Below are 19252 nucleotides of genomic sequence, written 5' to 3' on the forward strand. Positions count from 1 at the left end.
CCACTTGAGGTGCTGAGCCTGTTTGGAGGCTGGCTGCACTGATGCAGTGTCAGCATCTGTTTTTTATCACTTTTATAATATTCCCTGGCTGTGGTTTCTGTCTGTCTAGAGAAGGACAACAGAGCTGGTGAGAAGGGTCTGGAGTACAAATGTGATGAGGGGCGGCTGAGGGAGCTGGTGCTGTTTAACCTGGAGAAAATGAGGCTCGGGGGGAACCCTATCACTGTCTCACCCTATCACAACCACCTGAAAGGAGGGTGCAGCCAGGTGGGGGTCGGTCTCTTCTCCCAAGTAACAAGTGACAGATGAAGGCATAGCCTCGAGTTGCACCTAAAGAGGTTTAAATTGGATATTAGGAAAATATTCTTCACTGAAAGGGTGGCATTGGGACAGGCTGCTTAGGGAAGTTGTGGAATTGCTGTCTCTGGAAGTGTTCAAATAAACATGTGGATGCAGCACTTAAGGTTATGGTTTAGTGGTGAATATGGTGGATGGGTAAACGAATGGATCCCATGATCTTAGAGGTCTTTTCCAACCATAACGACTTTGTCATTCCGCGATTCCACAAAGCTGTGCGCGGTGCGAAGATTTTTTTCCAAGCGCTTCCCTGCAGGAGCCCTGCACACCAGCGCAGAGAAGCCGCGGGATAGCCAAGCGCCCGGGTACGCCCAGCAGCCTGCACACAAGCCAGGGCTGCCCAGCCCTGCCGCGGGTGCCGGAGGGGCAGCAGAAGGACCAGCAGCTTCCCTCTTCTTTCCCAAAATAAACTTCGGAACACACAGCCCCTCCGAGGTGCGCGGCCAGGCTGCGGGGGTGGCCGTGCCTTGCACCCGGCTGGCGAAGCAGCGCCGTGCCCACGGTTTCAGCGGGAGATGCGTGCGAGCTGCTTCCCGTGAGGAGGCAGAGAAGCGCCCAGGGCCGCTCCGGGGCTCGGGGGAGTTCCCGTCCCGGGAGGAAGAGGAAGCGCGGGATGAGTTAGTGGGGCTCACGCGGCGGCAGTGCCGCCCGTCGGTGTAGTCGTGGCCGAGTGGTTAAGGCGATGGACTAGAAATCCATTGGGGTCTCCCCGCGCAGGTTCGAATCCTGCCGACTACGAGCCGCGTTCCCTTTTTCCTCCCCGTGCCGGACGTTTTCTCCCCCCCGCTCGTTTTGCACCGGAGCCGCCGGCGCCTGACATCCGGCCGGGCGGCCGGTCCAGCCCCGGGAAGGGAGGCGGGACCTCCTCCCGCGGCCATGGAGCAGCGCGGCCCGGCGCCCGCCGTGCTGGTCACCACCAGGTACCGGGGACGGGCCGGGGAGCGGCCCCGCGCCCGCATCAGCCTCGGCCTCGGCGGGGCGGCCCGGCCGGGCAGCGGGGAAGGACAGACGGGAAGGAAAGCGAAGGAAAGGAGCGGAGCGCGGGCCGGCGGAGGCTGAGGGGAAGCCGGGTGGCGCTGCGTGGGTTTGCCCCGGGGCACTGGAGATGTTCTCCAGTTTTCCTGCATTTCCCAGCCGCGGGAGATCCCTGGCCCGTCCTGTGCGCCCTTTCCTCTTGCGATGACTCCGGGTCTTTTGCCGTCCGCTCTGGCGCAGCGTGTGCTGTCGCCCTGCAGACACATCTTTTCCTTGTCGGTGTTTCGAGGCGGGTGGGCAGGAATTAGGATTTCTCCTGGGCCGTGCGGCGATGTCGCCAGTGCTTTGGCTGGTGCCCGTTCCCGCTGCTGTGTCCTGTGTCCCGCGCCCCTCCTCGTGCCCGCTCTGGCCGGGGCCCAGGGATGGCCAGGGAGAGTTTATTCTCCGTTCCCACCTTCTCCAAGCTGTCCCCTGCGTGGTGCAAGGGCGCTCCTTTCCGTTGCATTAAATTTTTAAACCCTGTTTTTTCCTAGGTGTGGTACAGGAATCCTGATGAGGAATACCTCAAGAAGAAAATGCTTATGGCAATGTTTTATAGGGAAATTGATAGATTTCTTTCTCTCTCCTTTTTTTTTTTTTTTTTTAATCCCCACGAGATATTTGAGACCACATGAAAGCAATCTGCTATCAGATGAGACATGAAAAGCAGAAGTGTTGATTCAGCAAGGTCCTTACCTCCTAGGACATAAATAATGACTATTTCAGTCACTTTAACTTCAAAGCCATTATTTTAATCCTTAAATATTTGGCTGTATCAGTGCTGGACTTTCCTTGAAGCAGTGGCCTTGAACCTTCAAATGTATCTGATATTTTTTATCTGATCCGTATATGTAACAGATGTTTTGTAGGACTGATTTTACATTAAGTTTAGCCTTGAAAATGGAAATCCAAACACCTGGATTAATTTACAGTTGTTTGATTGAAAAAAGACCCACTTGCAAATTGTCCCACTGAAACTAGAATGCTTTCAGTGATAAAATTTGGTATATATGTATATGTGGAATTAAGACTTTAGCAAGTGAACATACTTTCTAGCTTCTGAGGTGAATTAGCTGTATAGTTGTGCCCTTTTCCACTCCACTCTTTTTTCCACATACTTGTTTTGGGAATAGGATTCCTAGTTGCTGTGGTAATATAAATCATGGAATCCTAGAATATGCTGAGTTGGATCATTGAGTCCAAGTCCTGGTGCGGCTCAGGACATCCCAAGAATCACACCATGTACCTGATGGCATTGTCCAAACACTTCTTGAACCCTGTCAGGTTTGGTGCTGTGATCACTTCTCTGGGGAGCCTATAAAATCTGTATACTTGTAGTTAGACTATACAGAGAAATAAATTATTTCTCTGTGAGTACTTTGCCTTCACTTATAAAACTAGTTGTACAGTTTTCTTCTCCTGTTAACACCAGGGATGTCACAGTTTGGTCCCTTCTGGAGAGAGGTTGTTGGAGCTGGGAGCTGCTGGCAGGGCTGAGTTTACCAAGGCAGGAAGCACAGACTCTGCTCTCCTGGCCACACAGATGCTGGAATAAATGTTTCTCTGGTCACAGCACTTGCATCTCTTGTTTTACTTTCTTTCTGGAGGTGGCTATTAGCCACCCCCCATGCTGGCCTTTCAGCACAGAAAGCAGATTAATTAAAATATAATTTAATTATTATATGCAAAAAAAAAAAAAAAAACACACAGGAGTGAAAATCCAGCTCTTCCGTGAACTGTGGAAGCTGCTCAGTTCAGCTGACCTTTATAGTCTGCACTTCCTCTGTTCTGGGCCAATCCTGCATGATCTGATTGTGCAATGATCTGATTCACAGCAGTGTTGCTGGTATGAATGGTCTCCTTGTATTTGGGTGAAGTGATTGCTGTTAGGAAGTTTAGCCATGTGCCCAGGTCTCCAGTGAGCTGTCTGTTTTGTAGACAGAAGTGTAAAACTGAAGATAAACTAGATTCAAATAAAGAGTAGAAGCAATAAACCAGTGTGTCCAAGTTAAGCAATCAGTTTTCTCCTTTTGCTGCTTTTTTTTAAAAGCCACAAGTGTAAAAATAATTGTTTTTATGTGAAAAATGCAGTGAAACTATATTCTGTCTTGGGGTTTGCAGGTGCTGATTCTGTTTGAATAACAATAACAGTATTTAATTAGTTAAAACATTAAGGCTGCTTATTTTGAAAGCATTGCAAGAACTAGGGAGCACTTTGGATAGAATGCTCTGTTTGTCTCAGCCTCCCTGCTGATTTCTGTTTGTTTAGAATCAGTTTTATATTTAAAAAGAAATCCTATTGCTGTAGAAGATAATAGGGCTGAGTTTTCTGTAGGAGATGATAACGAAAGTGATCATAAGGCCTAAAGCAAACAAAAAAATGTAGCTATTCCCCCTCCCTCTAATCATTTTCCATGACATTTTAGCACATACTTCTAACAACTTTAAAAGAAAAACCCTGGGTGTAGATAAGGTACTTAATAACTTCATTACAGTTTCAGAACTCCCTAATGCAGCAACTCTTACAGTGAAGTTGTCATTATGTCATCTCAGAACATCTGTACATGGTTGCTGTTTTTAGCTAAAGGCCATTGAGGATGGTTCACTGGTCATTACTCCTTTTATTTATATTAGAGGTAAAAAGCAGGTTAATTAGTCACTTATACTCTGTGTTAACAGAAGTGGAATCACAGACTCATTTGAGATGGAAAAGACCTTTAAAATCATCAACTCCAAGCATTAACCCAGCACTGCCATGTCCACCACTAAACCCTGTTCCCAGGTGCCACATCCACACATCCTTTTGAGGACTGGTAACTCACGCACTTCCCTGGGTTAGTAAGTCATTCCTGAGGATGAGTGACAGACCTTTTAGCTGCCAAAACTGCAGTCACCACCTCTGAGTGACTGCACATCTGGAGAGCTGTTAAAATCTGATTATTGTGATTATTAGAGAGAGATGCTTCTACCCAAATTAACGTGCAAATGAGATCATGTGCTAAAATCAATGATGCAGATTTTATTAAGTAAAATGTGTGAGAGAAAGACACAGAAAAGAGGGTGGGGGGAAAGGCAGAGAGAACAATTAAGTAGAAAAATAATCACTAACCTTGTGGATCCAGCAGTGTTTTGTTGGTCCTTCTTCACCCTTTTTGGTGGTAAGGGTCCCACAAAACATAAAGTTTAATGGGTTAATACACATTCAGGTATATGTGGGCATGCCCAAGCACCTCCCCTGCAGGGTGGAGTTTTGCACTGTATTTTGCTACACCGTGAATCGTGTACAAATCCTCTGATGGAAAGCCCCAGAAATAAATCTGGTGGTGCTTTGGGTCAATTTGCTGGTTTATGACACCTTTTAAGACATGACAGCTGCCTCTCATGCCTGTGCAGTTCAGCCTGTTATGCCCCATCAGAAGGGATAAATACCCTCAGGCCTACATGTGAGTGTGAATGTCCTGTGCTCAGTGTGTCTCTTCTTTTGAGTCAGTGGACTGCGGTCTCCTCCAGTCAAGAGCTGACCTTCAACACAGTTGCTGAGCTGATCTCTGTGGACTCCTTGCAGTGTTACACTCTTCTCCTCCACTCTTGTTTACCTCTCCTTAGGCTTGAGATAACTTGGACAATAGTACTGCCTTTGTCTTAGTCACCATCAGGTGGCTTAATTTACTGTCCATATTTCCAGGAATTCACGAGGGCAAATTTGGGGTGGAGGCATTGGTGGCCACGGATGAGGAGTTGCTTCTTTATACAGAATAATATATACACTTCATACTTTTTCTGCCAGAGTGGGCAAAGTCCTTTGGTGATCTTAATGGTGTTTAGGGCTATTGTAATCTGTAAGTCTCTTCTAAAAGCATATCCTCTGCTGCAGGTATAGTCTAAAAAGGTCCAGATCCAGCTGAAGTTCCTGGCAGATGCCCTTAGAGTCAGCATTTTGGCTGCTACTGAAAGAGGCAGAGTTCCAGATGATGGTTGTTACTCACAGCTCCCACAGGCTGCTGTGTGAAAGCCAGGCACCTGTGTATTCACACATAGGCACTACTGGTCCTGTGTTTTAGAGCCAACCACATGTAATTGAGAACAAAATTTTGTCTGGATGTGTAAAGTGAAGTCTTTGACTGGCAGAGCATGAGAACAGAAACAGAGCAGACAGAAGAATAGCATCATCAAAAGACTGGAGATGGTAGAGCTGTTGTTAAAGCCCTAATACTTTAAATATGGCTTGCAAAGAGGATTGGGTACAAAACTGGATCTGTGTCCTTGTTTATTGTTTTCCTATTTATCAGGAACTCTCAAGATACTCTCTTTAAAAGGCTTTTTATTCAAGCTTTGAATTAGAAATTCAAAGGTCGCCTTCTTGGGGAAGCTCAGGTTTCATAAGAACTGATCAAGTTTTGACATGATGAGAGGAATCTTTTGAAAGTTTGTCTGAAACTAGATTGTTTAAGCCTCTTGAAAGTGTATAATAAGTTCTATGCATTGTGTATCCTTAGGTGAAAGGGCAGCTGTGTTAATGAATCTAAACTTCCTGAAGGAAGAGGTAGAATTCCACAAGAACTCTACAGTCCACAAGAAATCCAGAGAAGATGGAACTTGATAATCCTCATGGTTAAGGTTTAAAAAGGCAGAAAAAGTGTTTAATGATCCCAGTTTGGTTTTCTTTTAAATGGTCCCTTCTGGTTTTTCTAAAAAAACATTCACTCACACATAGGAAGAATGTACTCAGAGATGTGTTCAGAGGGTATGCAGTTCTCTGGATGGTGAACTTCTGATTCTGGAAGAATACTTGGGTCCAGTGACTGCAAGTATTCTGTGGCTTGCCATGGGATAACTTTGGGGAAGGAATCCTTGATCAGTTTTGGTTTTCAGGCTATTGAAACAGATTGTTTATTTCATTAAATGTACCAATTAATGCTCCAACAGCTTGGTCTTACTCTTGATGTATAAGCACTCTAATATGATCTGGCATTCCTCTTGCAAAAATGTCATAAATGGCAATCCAGGGGAAGGTGGCACCACAGTTCCATGGATCTGAAGCAGTCAGGAGGAAAAAAAATGCATTGAGTAAACTACAGCAGCAACTCCCCTGTTGCATTTTCCTCCAGGAGGAGCCGTGGGTGGTTTTGACTGCTGGAGCTCTCAGGGGCTAATGCTGTGGTTCTCTACTTTAACTGGGTATGAAAGCACAGGTAGTTCTGTTTCCAGTAGGATCTGTTAGATCCTACTGTAGATCTGTTTCCAGTGGGAAAGCCAAGATGTTTTGGCTAGTATGCCCTTTGGGCAACAAGACAGTGTATCAGATAGCCAAAACCAGAAGGCAGCTCTGAGGGATCATGTGTTGCTTTAACTTGCTCAGTCCTGATGTTTGTTTAATTTTCCTCAAGGACCTTCACAAGTGGAAACTGCGATTGGCCCATCAGTCTGCTCCAGCAGCTTCCTTTGTATTGCAGCTCTAATCCACTTCCGTGGTTGGCTCTTCACAAATCTCAAGATGTCCCTGTGGTTCAAGGGAGCTCCTTCTTTCTTTCATGGCACCTTTCATTTATTGTCTCTGTCATTTCTCAGAATGCCCTTACATAAAGGAGAGGTGGGTAGGGCTCAGCCTGAGTCACTATGAACAGACCTTTGTCTCAAAATAAACCTGATGAGAGATCATTGATCTTCTCACCTGCCATGCTGGGCTAAAAGCACTTTCATCTCCTGTAAGTGAAGTCCTGTTCTGAATGGATCCACATCTCTTCACAGAAATGTGTTCCTGGCATGTCTCCTGCAGTGCTCATGGCATGTGCTTTGGGATGGAAGATAGGAAACAGGCCATGTCCCAGTTTGTCTTGTTAGAGTAGGAAGCGTTGGGGACAGGGTCTGTGTGATGTCCAGTTCCAGCAAGAGCCTTTGCATTGATTTTCTTGGGCTTGTAAATGGGAGAGGGACAGCTAGAAGTCTTTGTGCCATTGCCTGAACCGTGTATTTTCTTCCCTAGGCAAATTCAGAATACGCACACAGGACTGGATTTGTCAGTGCCGGAATACCAGGAAATCCGTGGGAAGATGATGTCTGGCCATGTCGAGTATCACATTGTTGTTGTTACCCAACTGGCTGTCTTCAAATCAGCAAAGCACAAGCCTGAAGATGTGGTTCAATTTATGGTAAATATTTAATCACACCTGTGTTAGTGATCACTTTCTTAATCAGCTTTGATTATTTCTGTCATGATGTAACAGATGCTTCATCATCAATCACAGCCTCTCCAGGTCAAGGTCCTTGGTAGGACAACACAGTCTGTACCATTTCTGCAATTCCTATTCCATTATGCATATTCCATTATCCACACAGTAATTGAACTTCTTATTCCAGGAGCTAAAAGCAATGATGACTGTTGTTGCCTTTAAGGCATTTTTCATTATGGATCAACAAATAGAAACCAATTAAGCTTTTTGTAAGTTCTGCTACTAATTAGTTTCTCTAGTATATGTATCAGTCGTAGACTTTATACAGAAACATGAAATAGATATATCTTATTTGAATGGGTCTATTACCTAGACACAGCTTTTAAAATCCTTATTAAGATAAGTTTACAAGGAAGCATCCATATAAAACATTATTTAGCCAGATTGTCTTTTTCACTATACCTGCAGAGTAAAGGTTTGAAAGCACAGCACGTGACTTAAAACAGGTGAAATTAATCTCATCTATGGTATGTGCACTATTGGAGTCAAGACAGCCATGATACAATTTCAGAAAGTTTTCTTACATGTTTACTGTGCAGCTCTGACTCCACCTCTTAGAGCTTCAGGTTGTTTTTGTTCCAGTGCTCATGCAGCAGCAGCCCAGCAAACCTCCCCCCCCGCACTCCTCGGGGGCTGCACCGTTGCTGCCGCACCAGCCGCCGCTGTGGTCATGCCATCTGCCACCTCCATCTCCACCACGCCGCACACTCTGCCATTCAGGGGAACCCAGCACTGCCCTGGGACCCCACCAGACTGCAGCCATACTGTGGCAGGGGGTGTGAGGCTCACCCCACCGCACCTGCAGAGAGTGGCAGGCAGCAGCATGAGCAAAAGTGCAGCTGGTACTTTCCCACATTTTAATAAAAAGGCAGTTTGTATGTTAGCTCCCAAGCCATCTCTTTCTAAATAAGCAAAGTGCATAGCCTCACTCTATTTCTTTTGTACCAGTATACCCAGCACCCTTCTTCTTGGGGTTGGTGTCTCATAAGTATTCCAGACTTCTAGGCTCTCAGGTCCTTAGTCTGCCTGCTCAGTTCCCAGGCTCCTGGTCCACCTGGCTCCACCATCTTAATGCTCTTGGATCTGCAGTCACCTGCCCAAATCACCTCAGAATCATGTCAGGGTCAACATATGCTGCTGTTGAGATAGCTACAATCCACAGAGTATCATCATACAAGACCAGAAAGCTTCAGCCCACATAGAGTAACACCATACCACTCCAGAAGACTTCCAGCATCCACCCATAAAGAGTAATACAAACCCCCTCAGAAGGCTTCACATGTCTGCTCTTCTTGTTCTGTAGCTCAGCCTTTATACCCCCTGTCATTCATACATTGCACCTGTGTGCCCTGTTCTCTTCCGTGGTTGCTCAGTGCACCTTGGCACTCCATGGCTCATTGCTGTCAATGCTACTCACCTGCTTTTCACAGTTGTAGCCCACTGGGGATGAGGCTCAGCTGCAGCCCCACTCCCAGTTACCACAGGCTGTGTACGTACAGTGCACATCCACTTAAGCTGTTTTCCATGGGACTGTCTGTCAAGCTGATGGGAAAAGGTGCATTTAGGGTATTCTGTTTGATCTTCTTTAGCTGCCTGCTGAACCACTCCCAAAAAGTGCATTTCTCAGTCCATTGACCATAAGGGGACACACCCTGTTGCATGCTGTGATCATCTGCTCTTTTCTGCTCTTATTTTCTGATGTTTTGGCAGTAACTGTAATTTCAGAGTGATGTATGTGGTTACCTGGTGGACCATGACCTGTAGTGTAACTGAAACTTCATAGAAGATAGTTGATAAAAGCCTATTTAAACAATCTGTTTCGCAGATAAACATCTGGCAGTGTTGTAAAGAAATGCTTTACAACAAGTGAGATCCCCTGCATTTATTCTACACCTTGTGCTATATATAACTACGGTAAAAGCAGCAATGATGGCATAGGAGTCTGTTCTCTCCACCCTCCTCATCCGTGACAGCTTGTTCTTGCTCCTGCAGTGTTTCCTTTTGTGTGCCAGTGTCTTGTGGCTATTCCATAACGTCAGCTGAGGAACTGCTCCTGGCTAAAAATGAGTATTTTGGGGCTTGTTATTCAGTACTGATTTACACCCGTTCCTTGAGCCAGTGACTTGCACAGTATCATTAAAGTTTCTTTTAGGGCAGGGAAGGGCCAGACATAGGCAGATAAGAGAAGAGGATGTGCAGTTGCTTTTTTTCATGCAGCAAGGCCTGCTTATATTATGTAATTTGTCCACACAGCTCTGTGGAAGAAAGAATCTGGCTACACCTGAGGTGTTAAACTGGGTTGTTGTCATCTAACTTCATTTTGCATAATTTAAGAACAAGTTGATAAAATCAGCTTGTCTATAAAGAGGAGAAACAGATTTTGTACTGTGGCCCCTCTGCTTGCTGGCATTGTCTGTTACCATGTCTCTTTCTGGGAAGATTTTCAGCACTCAGTTGCTCTTCTCAAGTGAAATGAACCTTCCTGATTTCTCCTCTGGTGAGGCCTCCTGACATTTCATTCTTCATGAAGAAGAAAACTGGTGGAGCCTGACGAGAATAACATTTATTTCATCAGTTACATTTTTTTCAGCTGACTAAATGTGATATATTATATAGTTTGTTGTGTGAGAGTAATTTAAAACCGTGAGCTGGGAGGTTGAGGATGGATGCTTTCCATTGATTCATTCCAATGAGTCTTGTCTGTATGTATTACTGGAAGGAACAGAGGGATTCACCTGTCGTAACTTATCTCTCTCTAAGTTGGATATTTTAATCTGAGTGTGTCCATGCTTATATGGTCAGTGGGGAGGAGGGGAATGATGTGACTCATCCTCTGGAAATGTCTCTCTCTCTCTCTCCTTTGACCATAAGGGGAAAGTATCTACATTGTAAACAGCTGTAGTGGGGGGCTTCAACTCCAGGCTGAAATGCTTGAGGGTCAGTAGAGTTGTACACAAATCACTGTGTGCACTCTGAGGTGCTCTGGGATTTTCTAACTGGCCTTCAGAAGTTGTGGGTTTCCCATAGATCTTGTGTGGTATTAACCTGCTGCACACAAGCCCTTTGGATACCCCAAAGCATCTCACGTAGCATGGGATGCTTTTTTCTGGGCAGAACAATCTGCAGATGTCTGTTTGGCTTTCTAAACTTCCATCCCCATCGGTGCAGTGCTGTTGAAAAGGATGTAGCTGAGCATCTCTGGGGTGGGGGAACCCACTTTGCATAACATAAATGTCTTGTACCATTTAAGAAACCCTAAATTACCGTAGGTGTGTGCGCAGGGCTGGCAGGAGTGACAAAGGACATAAAGGCATTGGCACTGCCCTGAAACAGCAAGGAGAATATGGTGCAGCATCCAAGGTGCCACTGGCTGCCTATGTTCAGGCGAGTTGAGCTTCAGTCACATTTCACCAAAATGTCATTTTACCAATATCTATCTTGGGAGATGACACCTCATGCGCGTAGGCAGATGGCTTAACCTGGAGGGAAGTACCAATCCTGTGGCTGCCCCAGAGTGTCTGTGCAGTGCCCTGTTCTGCTGGATACTGGAGCAGCACGAACAAGAGCTGTGATCCTTCCCCAGAGTTTGCAGTGAAGTGTAAGAGAGCTGGGTACCTGAGGAACAGCAGAGAAGAACAAGGCAGCATGGGCAGCAGATCAAACACATCAAATTTGTATCAGAGCACAGTGAGACGAGACATCTGAAGGAGGAAGAAGAAACTACTGTGTGCCGCTTCTGGAGCAGAACGGGCAAAATGGGAGAGGGGACATATTTTTTTGCTCTTTTTGAAACTATCAAATTGGAGGAAGGAGCCAGTGTCACAGCGCTGAGGTGACACGTAGGTTAGAGAAGGCAGGCAGGCATGGTAGGATTTTCCTTGTCTCTGGATACCAGTTTTCAGATTGTCTCTGTTTTGGCCAGCTGGGGAGCCAGGTCTGTGTTTTTTGGCTCCTCCTTGCCCTGTTGCTGCCCCTGAGGCCTCAGAGGAGTGGCCGCTCCCACCCTGTCCTCCGTCCAGCCAGAGCTGGGCAGCAGGAACCAGCAGCTCCAGCGGCTCCTCTTTTCCCTGGGAAAGGATGGTGAGCAAGGCAGAAGCATCCTCTAAGCTAGCTGTGGTCTCCAGGATCGAATCATAGGATCATTTGGGTGGGAAACAGCCTTTAAGGTCATTGACCCAGCTTTTGATGGATCACCACCTTGTCAACTACTCTAGAGCACCAAGTGCCATGTGCAGACGTTTCTCGAACACCTCCAGGAATGGTAACTCCAGCGCTTCCATGGGTAGTCCATTCCAATGTTTAACAACCATTTCCTTGAAGAAATTATTTCTGATATCCAGCCTGAACCTTTCCTGGTGCAGCTTGAGGGTCTGTCCTCTTGTCCTGTCAAGATCGACAGATGTGTTAAGGCCCTATGACAAAAACCAGATGAACACCAAAAAGAGACTTCAGATCAGACCTGTGAAGCCTTTACTGTGGGTCTAAGCAATACAGAGTGCCCTATTCCCCAGCTTAACAGGACTATGCAAAATCAGTATCATGGCATCTCTAATTAAAATGTTTGTGAAGCATTAACAGGAGAAATTCACTTCTGTGATGGCATTCTAAATTATTAGAAAGTGGAGGGATTTTTTAATTTAAAAAAAATGCTAATTGTAAAATAGGGCAAATGGGTTGTAGAACTGCACAACCTTAATGTTATATTTGGTAATTAAAGGAAAAATCAGTTGCATTTCTTTTAAAAGTCAGAATACTCTTGTACTATCGAAAGAGGGAAATTGGTTTTCTCTTTGGTACTGCTACCAAGGTGATATTTAATTATTGCCTGTAGATTTGCCATTTTCTGTAATAAAAAGAAAAGGCTTTGCTTTTCTTAAAGGCATTTCTTCCAGCCACACCTTAGCTTTTTTAGCAATTAACTTCTCCCTTCCCAGCCTTATTAAAAATCCACCCAGCTTTAGTGCCTTCTCTTTGTATCTGCACCGATTTTGATTCTTCTTTACAAGTTATTTGTTAGTGATGTTTTTTCTTTTTCAAAGCTGAACAAATAACTACTGGTGTTTGACAGGCATAGCACAATTTAGGGAGGCATTTACTATAGAACTGTCTTCCTCTCTTAAAATGAGGGAGTGTATGAGTACGTGGGTGTGTATTCATTGATGTTTTCATCATTGTCTTTTTGCATATATTGGCCTTCTTTTTTTTTTTTGGGGCCTCAAAATCTGTGCATTGGAGTTGCTTTTTCCTGACCATACAGGCATGTTGTGAGGATAAATTCCTTCACCTTATGGCTTCTGTGATGTGAGGGAGGCGTGAAAAAAATTCACACCCAGTGTAGCAATAGGTTCAGGAGCCACTAAGGATTCATGCTGATTAAAAAGAAATATTAGAGTTCTTGCTCCTCTGCTAGGCAAAACAGATGAGGAGAACAGCATGTGGTCATATAATTAAAATCTACCATAATGCATACCCATGGGGTCACCAAGCAACATTAATTCTGGTATGGCTTGAATTGAGAGTTTCCAAGTGAAAGCTTGGGTTGTGCTGCCTGGGAGAAGGGATGCTTTTGATTCCTGTACCCAAAGCTAGTGGTTGATTTAAAGGACAGAGATGCTGGATCTCCCTTTTCTGACAGTGTTAAGAAGCGGGCTTTATAGAAAGAAAAGTCACTGTAGCCCCCGTTTTCACGAAATACTGTAAAATCAAGCGTGCTCTTTGTTGGTGTGCACTGGCTGGCAAAGGGCTTGAGTTAGCTCTATGATCTCCATTTTGTAGAAATCCTTGCGGTAGATACAAAGCATATGAAGACAAGTTTGAGGTCACAAATGGGGCAGTAAAAGGAGCTTTGAAGGGAAAGGAGGCATTAAATAGCATTAATACTGAGTGGGATCAAATTCTGCACACAACTGTGAGTCCCAGGCTCGTATCCTGCAGCCATTCCGGTGTGTACTTTCCTGTGTGAGGCCCTTGGGAAGAGGGGGGCAAGGCACATGCATGAGATTTGAGGGATTAGTAGCAAACTTCAGACTTTCACTTTGAACTTCATGGTGGTTTTCTTAACCTTCTAGCTATACTTGATCACATTCAACTTATTTATTTGTTCCCAGTGAAAAAAAAAAACCCATTCAGCCTATCCCTGTCTGTCTTTTAAGTTCTGTGTTGGATGTTAATTGTTACAGGCAAATAAGGTCTTGACCTGGCAAATGTGCACATGCTTTGCTGTATTTGCATGATTAACTCTTTTGAAGTGAAGCAGATTGAGCCTTTGATATTGTGACTTGACAGAACTCCTTGAAGTGTGTGCACTCAGCCTGACTTACAGGTGGTGGGGGTTTAGCTCCACAGTGTTCACAGAGTTCAGTTAGAGGCATGGAGGAGGAGAGAATAACTGCGGGATCAAGACCTAGAGGAATTACAGGCAGCAGAAGAAAAATATTTGAATATTAATCAAATCAAACTTTGTTTCGTAATAGGATTGATAAAATGGGGTTTAGAGCAGCGCTTATTTTCTATCCTGACATTTTGGGCCATAGGATTTTCATCAAGGATCTATCAAGGTTTTTCAAAGAGCTTTAAGTGATAACCAGGGAAGGCAAGATTTAATTTTGTTACATGCTGATACACCTTTCTCCTGGAAAATTGACAGAGGATGTCAAATTGAAAGGGTCCAGAATTGTTGCAGCAGAGCAGTGCTTTCTGACTAGAAAGGTGTGAGAATGCTCTGCATCATGTCTGGGATTTGCTTGAAAAAATCCACTGTGTGGAACCTGTTTGGCACTTGTGTAAGGCCTCTGTGCTCTCTGTGCTGCTGCATCCAGCTCTGTGGTCCCAGGTACAGGAAAGACATGGACTTGTTGGAACAGATCCAGAGGAAGGGTACAGAAGTGGTCAAAAAGCTGGGACAGCTCTCCTGTGAGGACACTGAGAGAGCCTGTTCAGCCTGGAGAAGGCTCCAGGATGACACTAGACCCCTTCCAGTACCTGAAGGGGCTGTAAGAAAGCAGGAGAGGGACCGGTTACAAGGGGGAATGGCCTTAAACTGAAGAAAGGAAGGTTTAGATTAGATGTAAGGAAAAAATTCTTGACTGTGAGGGTGCTGAGCCACTGGCATAGGTTACACAGATAAGCTGTGACTGCCCCATCCCTGGAACTGTTCAGGGCCAGGTTGGATGGGGCTCTGAGCAGCCTGGTCTAGGGGAAGGTGTCCCTCCCATATTGAACAGGATGTTCTTTAGGGTCCCTTCTAACCCAAACCGTTTGGCAATTCTCAGCGCACCACTCGGGGCTGCTGGGCTCAGCCAGCCCTACCACTGCATTTCCAGCACCAAACCCAAGGTAAATCTGGCAGCAGAGCTGAGCGAGGGTGTCGAGGAGCCCGTGGCTGCTGGGGCTGGAGGCACAGGGACAGGGGCTGAGGAGCCCCAGCTGGCACTGGGCTTGGCAAGCAGGAATGGTTTTGGCTGGAGGGCTGGCGGCTCGCTGGTACAGCGGGCTGTTCCAGCAGAGGGCATCCCGGCACTGCAGGATATCTATGGCCTGCACAGTGTGCTGCGGGCTCTGGGAGCACATTAGCATGCTTTGGAGCCAGTGCTGTCACACTTGGTATTCCGTGTCACTGTGCGTTCCCGGCGTTGTTGTTCAAAGCCCACGCAGATCCACAAAGACGCAATTAGCAACGGGATGCGAGGGTGTGCGTTTGCTTTAGGTTCAGTGGTGTAATTAGACGTAAATTGAGATTTATGAATAATTTACAGACTTTGATAGAGGAGGAATGAAAATTAAGTGGGGAAAGAAATAAGTTTGTGTATCTCAGTTCAGTGTCAGAGTATTTTTAAAATACTGTTTTGGCATAATCTTGATTGGATTCTGCCTTGTAATGCTTTCAGAAATTAATTTGGTAGTTATTATTGAAATTAATTAGATGTTAAATGTTTTTCGCAAATCAGACCTAATTCTCTTTTCCTGGGTGGAGGGTAATGATGTTTATTCTTTTGAAAGAGCACCAGTGAATTCCTTACTGCCATTACATTTGTGCTTACATAGTATTTTTGGGAGGGGCTTAGGCATCATACCCTGCTCAGAGTGTTACTGGGACCTAGCAAACTAAAAATGTACATCAGTTCAGAAGCTCTGGAATTGCTTTCCCCTCTCTTTTTGGCTATCTTTCAAAGAGAAGATTATGATGTTCTGGAGCATCTCTATTGCCCTCACTTTATTGCCTGGTTGCTGAATGGCATTTCAGATCCAGCATGTGGAGCACAGTGTTATTCACACTTAACCTTTGTTGCTTTCACAAGACAAGTCTAAAATTCTTGTTTTTCTTTCCCCTGTTGACTCAGGTTGGGTGTTGTGTTTCAGATCTTTGTTACAAAGCTGCTTGCCTTTTGTGACTGGGCACTGAACCTACAGTGAACATTGTACAGCTGAAATACAAATGCTTTTCTAAATCATCTGGCTAGGTTGATAATTACTGCGAAAGGCAGGGAAGCGTGAAAGCTGAGGTGGTTATTGCTCTTTGTGCCCGCATCTGAATCAGTGAACTGGCTGAGGTGTGCCTGTTACTGCCAGGGCCTGTTCCCTGGCCTGGAGGGCAGCTCACACAGTCTGGCTGAATGCACAGGATTAAACTTCCTTACTATCCACAGTGTGCCTCAGTACCCAAACTGGCTGCTGAGGGGTCTCTCCATCGGGCCAAATCTTGGGCTGAAGAGTTATCTGGGGGCATGATAGCTGCCCAGAGTGTAGGAACTGTGCCAGACATTGTCAGGTTCCAGTAGACACTGTAAATGAGGTTTCTAGAAGGTGCTCTCAGGTTCCAGTGTCTGGGAATATGCCCGATGCTGTTTAGTTTGCTTGTATAAATGCAGTGTTGGGATTCTGCTTTATCTGTAACTCATGTCCTTTCTGTGCTTTTTGTTAGGGTGACTGTCTGTATCACTGTGTTGATGAGAGAACTCTGCATTACTCCATTCCAAGATGTAGTGCTTGATTCTCTCCATCTTTTATATCCATCTCAGTATGTGCAATACTGCACATACTGCAGAGTTAATTAGGATTCACTCCTCTAGAGTTCAGCAGCATATGTTACAGGAGGATGAGAGCTGGACCCTAAAAGAGTATCTGTGCCCTATGCACTCCACTAGCACTGTTTCTTTTGGTAGTTTTTTAATCTCTGTATTAATTAAAACAGTTTGGTAGATTATGGATCCATGGAGGGCCTTGACAAATACATTATCTGTGTAACACCACAGAGCAGGGAAGTAACCCTCATTGCATCTGTAATGTCACTTAGAGATAGTGTTTTGTTTGTGTTGGGTTTTGTGTATTGGTTTAAGGTACTGAATTCAATACTTAATGTGGCATAAAAGTCACACCTTTTCTAACCAACATTCCCATAGCTATTGCTTTCCTTGTAATATCTTGAGCCTTATTTCTCCTCAGGCTTCCTGTCTTTGTCCACAGAAGGAATGACTCCATTCACTGCTGGCATCTTCTCCCTGTATGAAAACCTTTTAGGCCATGGCCAAGTTGTTGATTTTTATTTTCTCATGGATGAACTGAATAGTCAGGGGTCAGCTGAGGTCTTTGCCCTTTGGTTTCTGTGTTACGTGCTCTTCAGGGAAGAAAATGTGACTGTTTTTTTAGGCCTAAGCAGCCAAAGGCACTGAAGCCAGCAGGAGGAAGGAATGGGACAGTGGTGCAAAGACATGGGCAGCTTTCTCCACCATACCAGGCAGGGCTTTTCTCCCCTTCTGTCTCTCAGGACTGGGCATCACCTTTAGTAGACAAGGATTCCTGCTGTCAGAAAAGTATTTGGTGCAGTGACCTTCACAGTATTTCATTAGCTGATGAGTCAGACAAATGGATTCTGGCAATGAACTTTAATTCCATCAAGCAGTGGATTTTTAATAACAGATTTAGAAGACTAGCAACAATGCTTGAGGATTCACCAGGTACATAACAGGCTTTTGCTAGGCCATGTGTAAAGCTCCTTGCTAATACATGGTTTTCCACTTCCACAGTTAATGTTTCACAGCACTTCACTGCTGCTTTCCTGGTCCTGCCTCACCTGTAAGGAAATAAACCCAGGCAACACATTTTCATTGCAGGTTTCCAAGAAGTACAGCGAGATTGAGGAGCTCTACCAGAGACTGACAGCACGGTACCCACAGGTTTCTCTTCCACTCCTGCCTAGAAAAGTTCTCTTCGTGGGGGAATCTGACATCTCTGAACGAAGAGCTATGTTCAATGATATAATGAAATTCATCTCCAAAGATGAGGATCTAGCAACGAGTCCTGAGTTACTGGAATTTTTAGGTAACTAAAAGATGATGTGAGTGTCCTCTCTCCCATGAATGTGCTTCTTGGAAGTGTTAAGTTCTTGACTCAGGCAGCCAAAAACTAGAGAGTGCCAGAATAAAGACTGTCACTGAAAATATCCTCATGTGCATTTACAGTGCTGCACAGTCATGTTTGCTAGTGTATTTCCCTCCTCTCAGTGGACATCTGCCTCATTCAGAGATGTTGCTAGGTACCTTCAAAGCAAGCATTGTGCTAGCCTGTCTCTGATTGCCTGCTGTGCTTCAGAACATAAAAGTTTAGAACGTTAAATAGACCTATGTTGTCAGTGGGGAGATGATCCTAAAGGGACAGTGCAGGGTCTCCCTGAGTGAGCAACTCTTCCATGTTTTGTCTGGTTTAAATGGAAGACAGATTCTTTATTTGTTGAACACAATTTCTGGCTAACTTTTTTTTTCTTTTTAGTTTATTTTAATTTTTTTCTTAGCCTTATGTCCAGCTCTTGTTGTCTTGTCTAGTGATTCATACAGTTCCTTTTTTATGTCCCTTGGGCATAGGAGAGAATTACAGAATGAGTGGAACATATGAGTTCTCTGCTGTTAATGCAGCTGAGAGCTGCTGAGCAGGGAATTCTCCAGGCTGGTGCTGTGTAGGTTTCTTAGTGGAGGGTTACTTTTAAGTAAGTGAAGTTGCAAGAAGCTAGCAAGTTTAAACAGCCATTTTGCAGAAGTGTCGGGTGTGGCCAGATTAGTTCCATGAAACTGGGAGCTTCCTAAAGTCAAAGGGGCAAAGCTGCTTTAATGCATGGCAAGATCCAGGTAGTAAGGTTTTTGTTTGAGCTTTTTCTCCGTGGGCAGTATTCTCTTGAAAGCAGACCCCTTGCACAGAGATTTCAGAATTGTTGTTGATTGATCTTTGCATGCTGGTTAACCTAACCATGGTGCACATCTATAGCTAAACTAGACTGGACTTCATTCTGTGGGCAGATTGGGTGCAAGTAATGGGATATCAGAATTTGCCTTAGAATAATGTAAGTCTTACCTTGATTTGGCAGATGCAGACATGAAAAGCTAGGTGAGAAGAGTCTCCCATGCCATGTTACTTCAACAGTCAAAATGGTGTAACCTTGAATTTTAACCATCACAGTTTTCAGTAGCCTTTTTTTTAGCTGGTGTCATTATTTTAAATTGCTTCACTGGACATCCAGAAACTTGACAACAAGGAACCATTTTCTCCTCATTCTTCTGGCCTTTGCATGTAACAAGTATGGTGAGAAGACTTCCTTTTATTTTTCAGTTGGCTGAATTTGCTAAGCTGGATGCATCTTGCATACTGAAGGGTGTTAGAACTTC

At 44.8% G+C, this 19252-nt stretch overlaps 1 protein-coding gene and 1 non-coding gene across 3 annotated transcripts in view; both read left to right on the forward strand.

Moving 5' to 3' along the window:
* The first annotated feature begins 954 nt into the window (after nt 1-954).
* Nucleotides 955-19252, forward strand: part of HS1BP3 (HCLS1 binding protein 3) — a 53993-nt gene continuing 35695 nt past the window's right edge. Inside the window, exons 1-3 of one of the 2 annotated variants that reach the window (XM_068183360.1) lie at nt 955-1074; nt 7355-7520; nt 17711-17918. In XM_068183360.1, coding sequence (XP_068039461.1) covers nt 7422-7520; nt 17711-17918 — 307 coding nt within the window. In that variant the 5' untranslated portion in view covers nt 955-1074; nt 7355-7421. Of the gene's footprint in view, nt 1075-1119; nt 1278-7354; nt 7521-17710; nt 17919-19252 lie in introns of those variants that run through there. The other variant, XM_068183359.1, reaches the window with a different exon arrangement.
* TRNAS-AGA (transfer RNA serine (anticodon AGA)) lies at nt 1014-1095 on the forward strand. Its single transcript has one exon. It is a non-coding gene; the product is annotated as a tRNA-Ser (tRNA).

The sequence above is a fragment of the Anomalospiza imberbis genome, chromosome 3 (assembly GCF_031753505.1).
Source record: "Anomalospiza imberbis isolate Cuckoo-Finch-1a 21T00152 chromosome 3, ASM3175350v1, whole genome shotgun sequence".
Lineage (NCBI taxonomy): Eukaryota > Metazoa > Chordata > Aves > Passeriformes > Viduidae > Anomalospiza > Anomalospiza imberbis.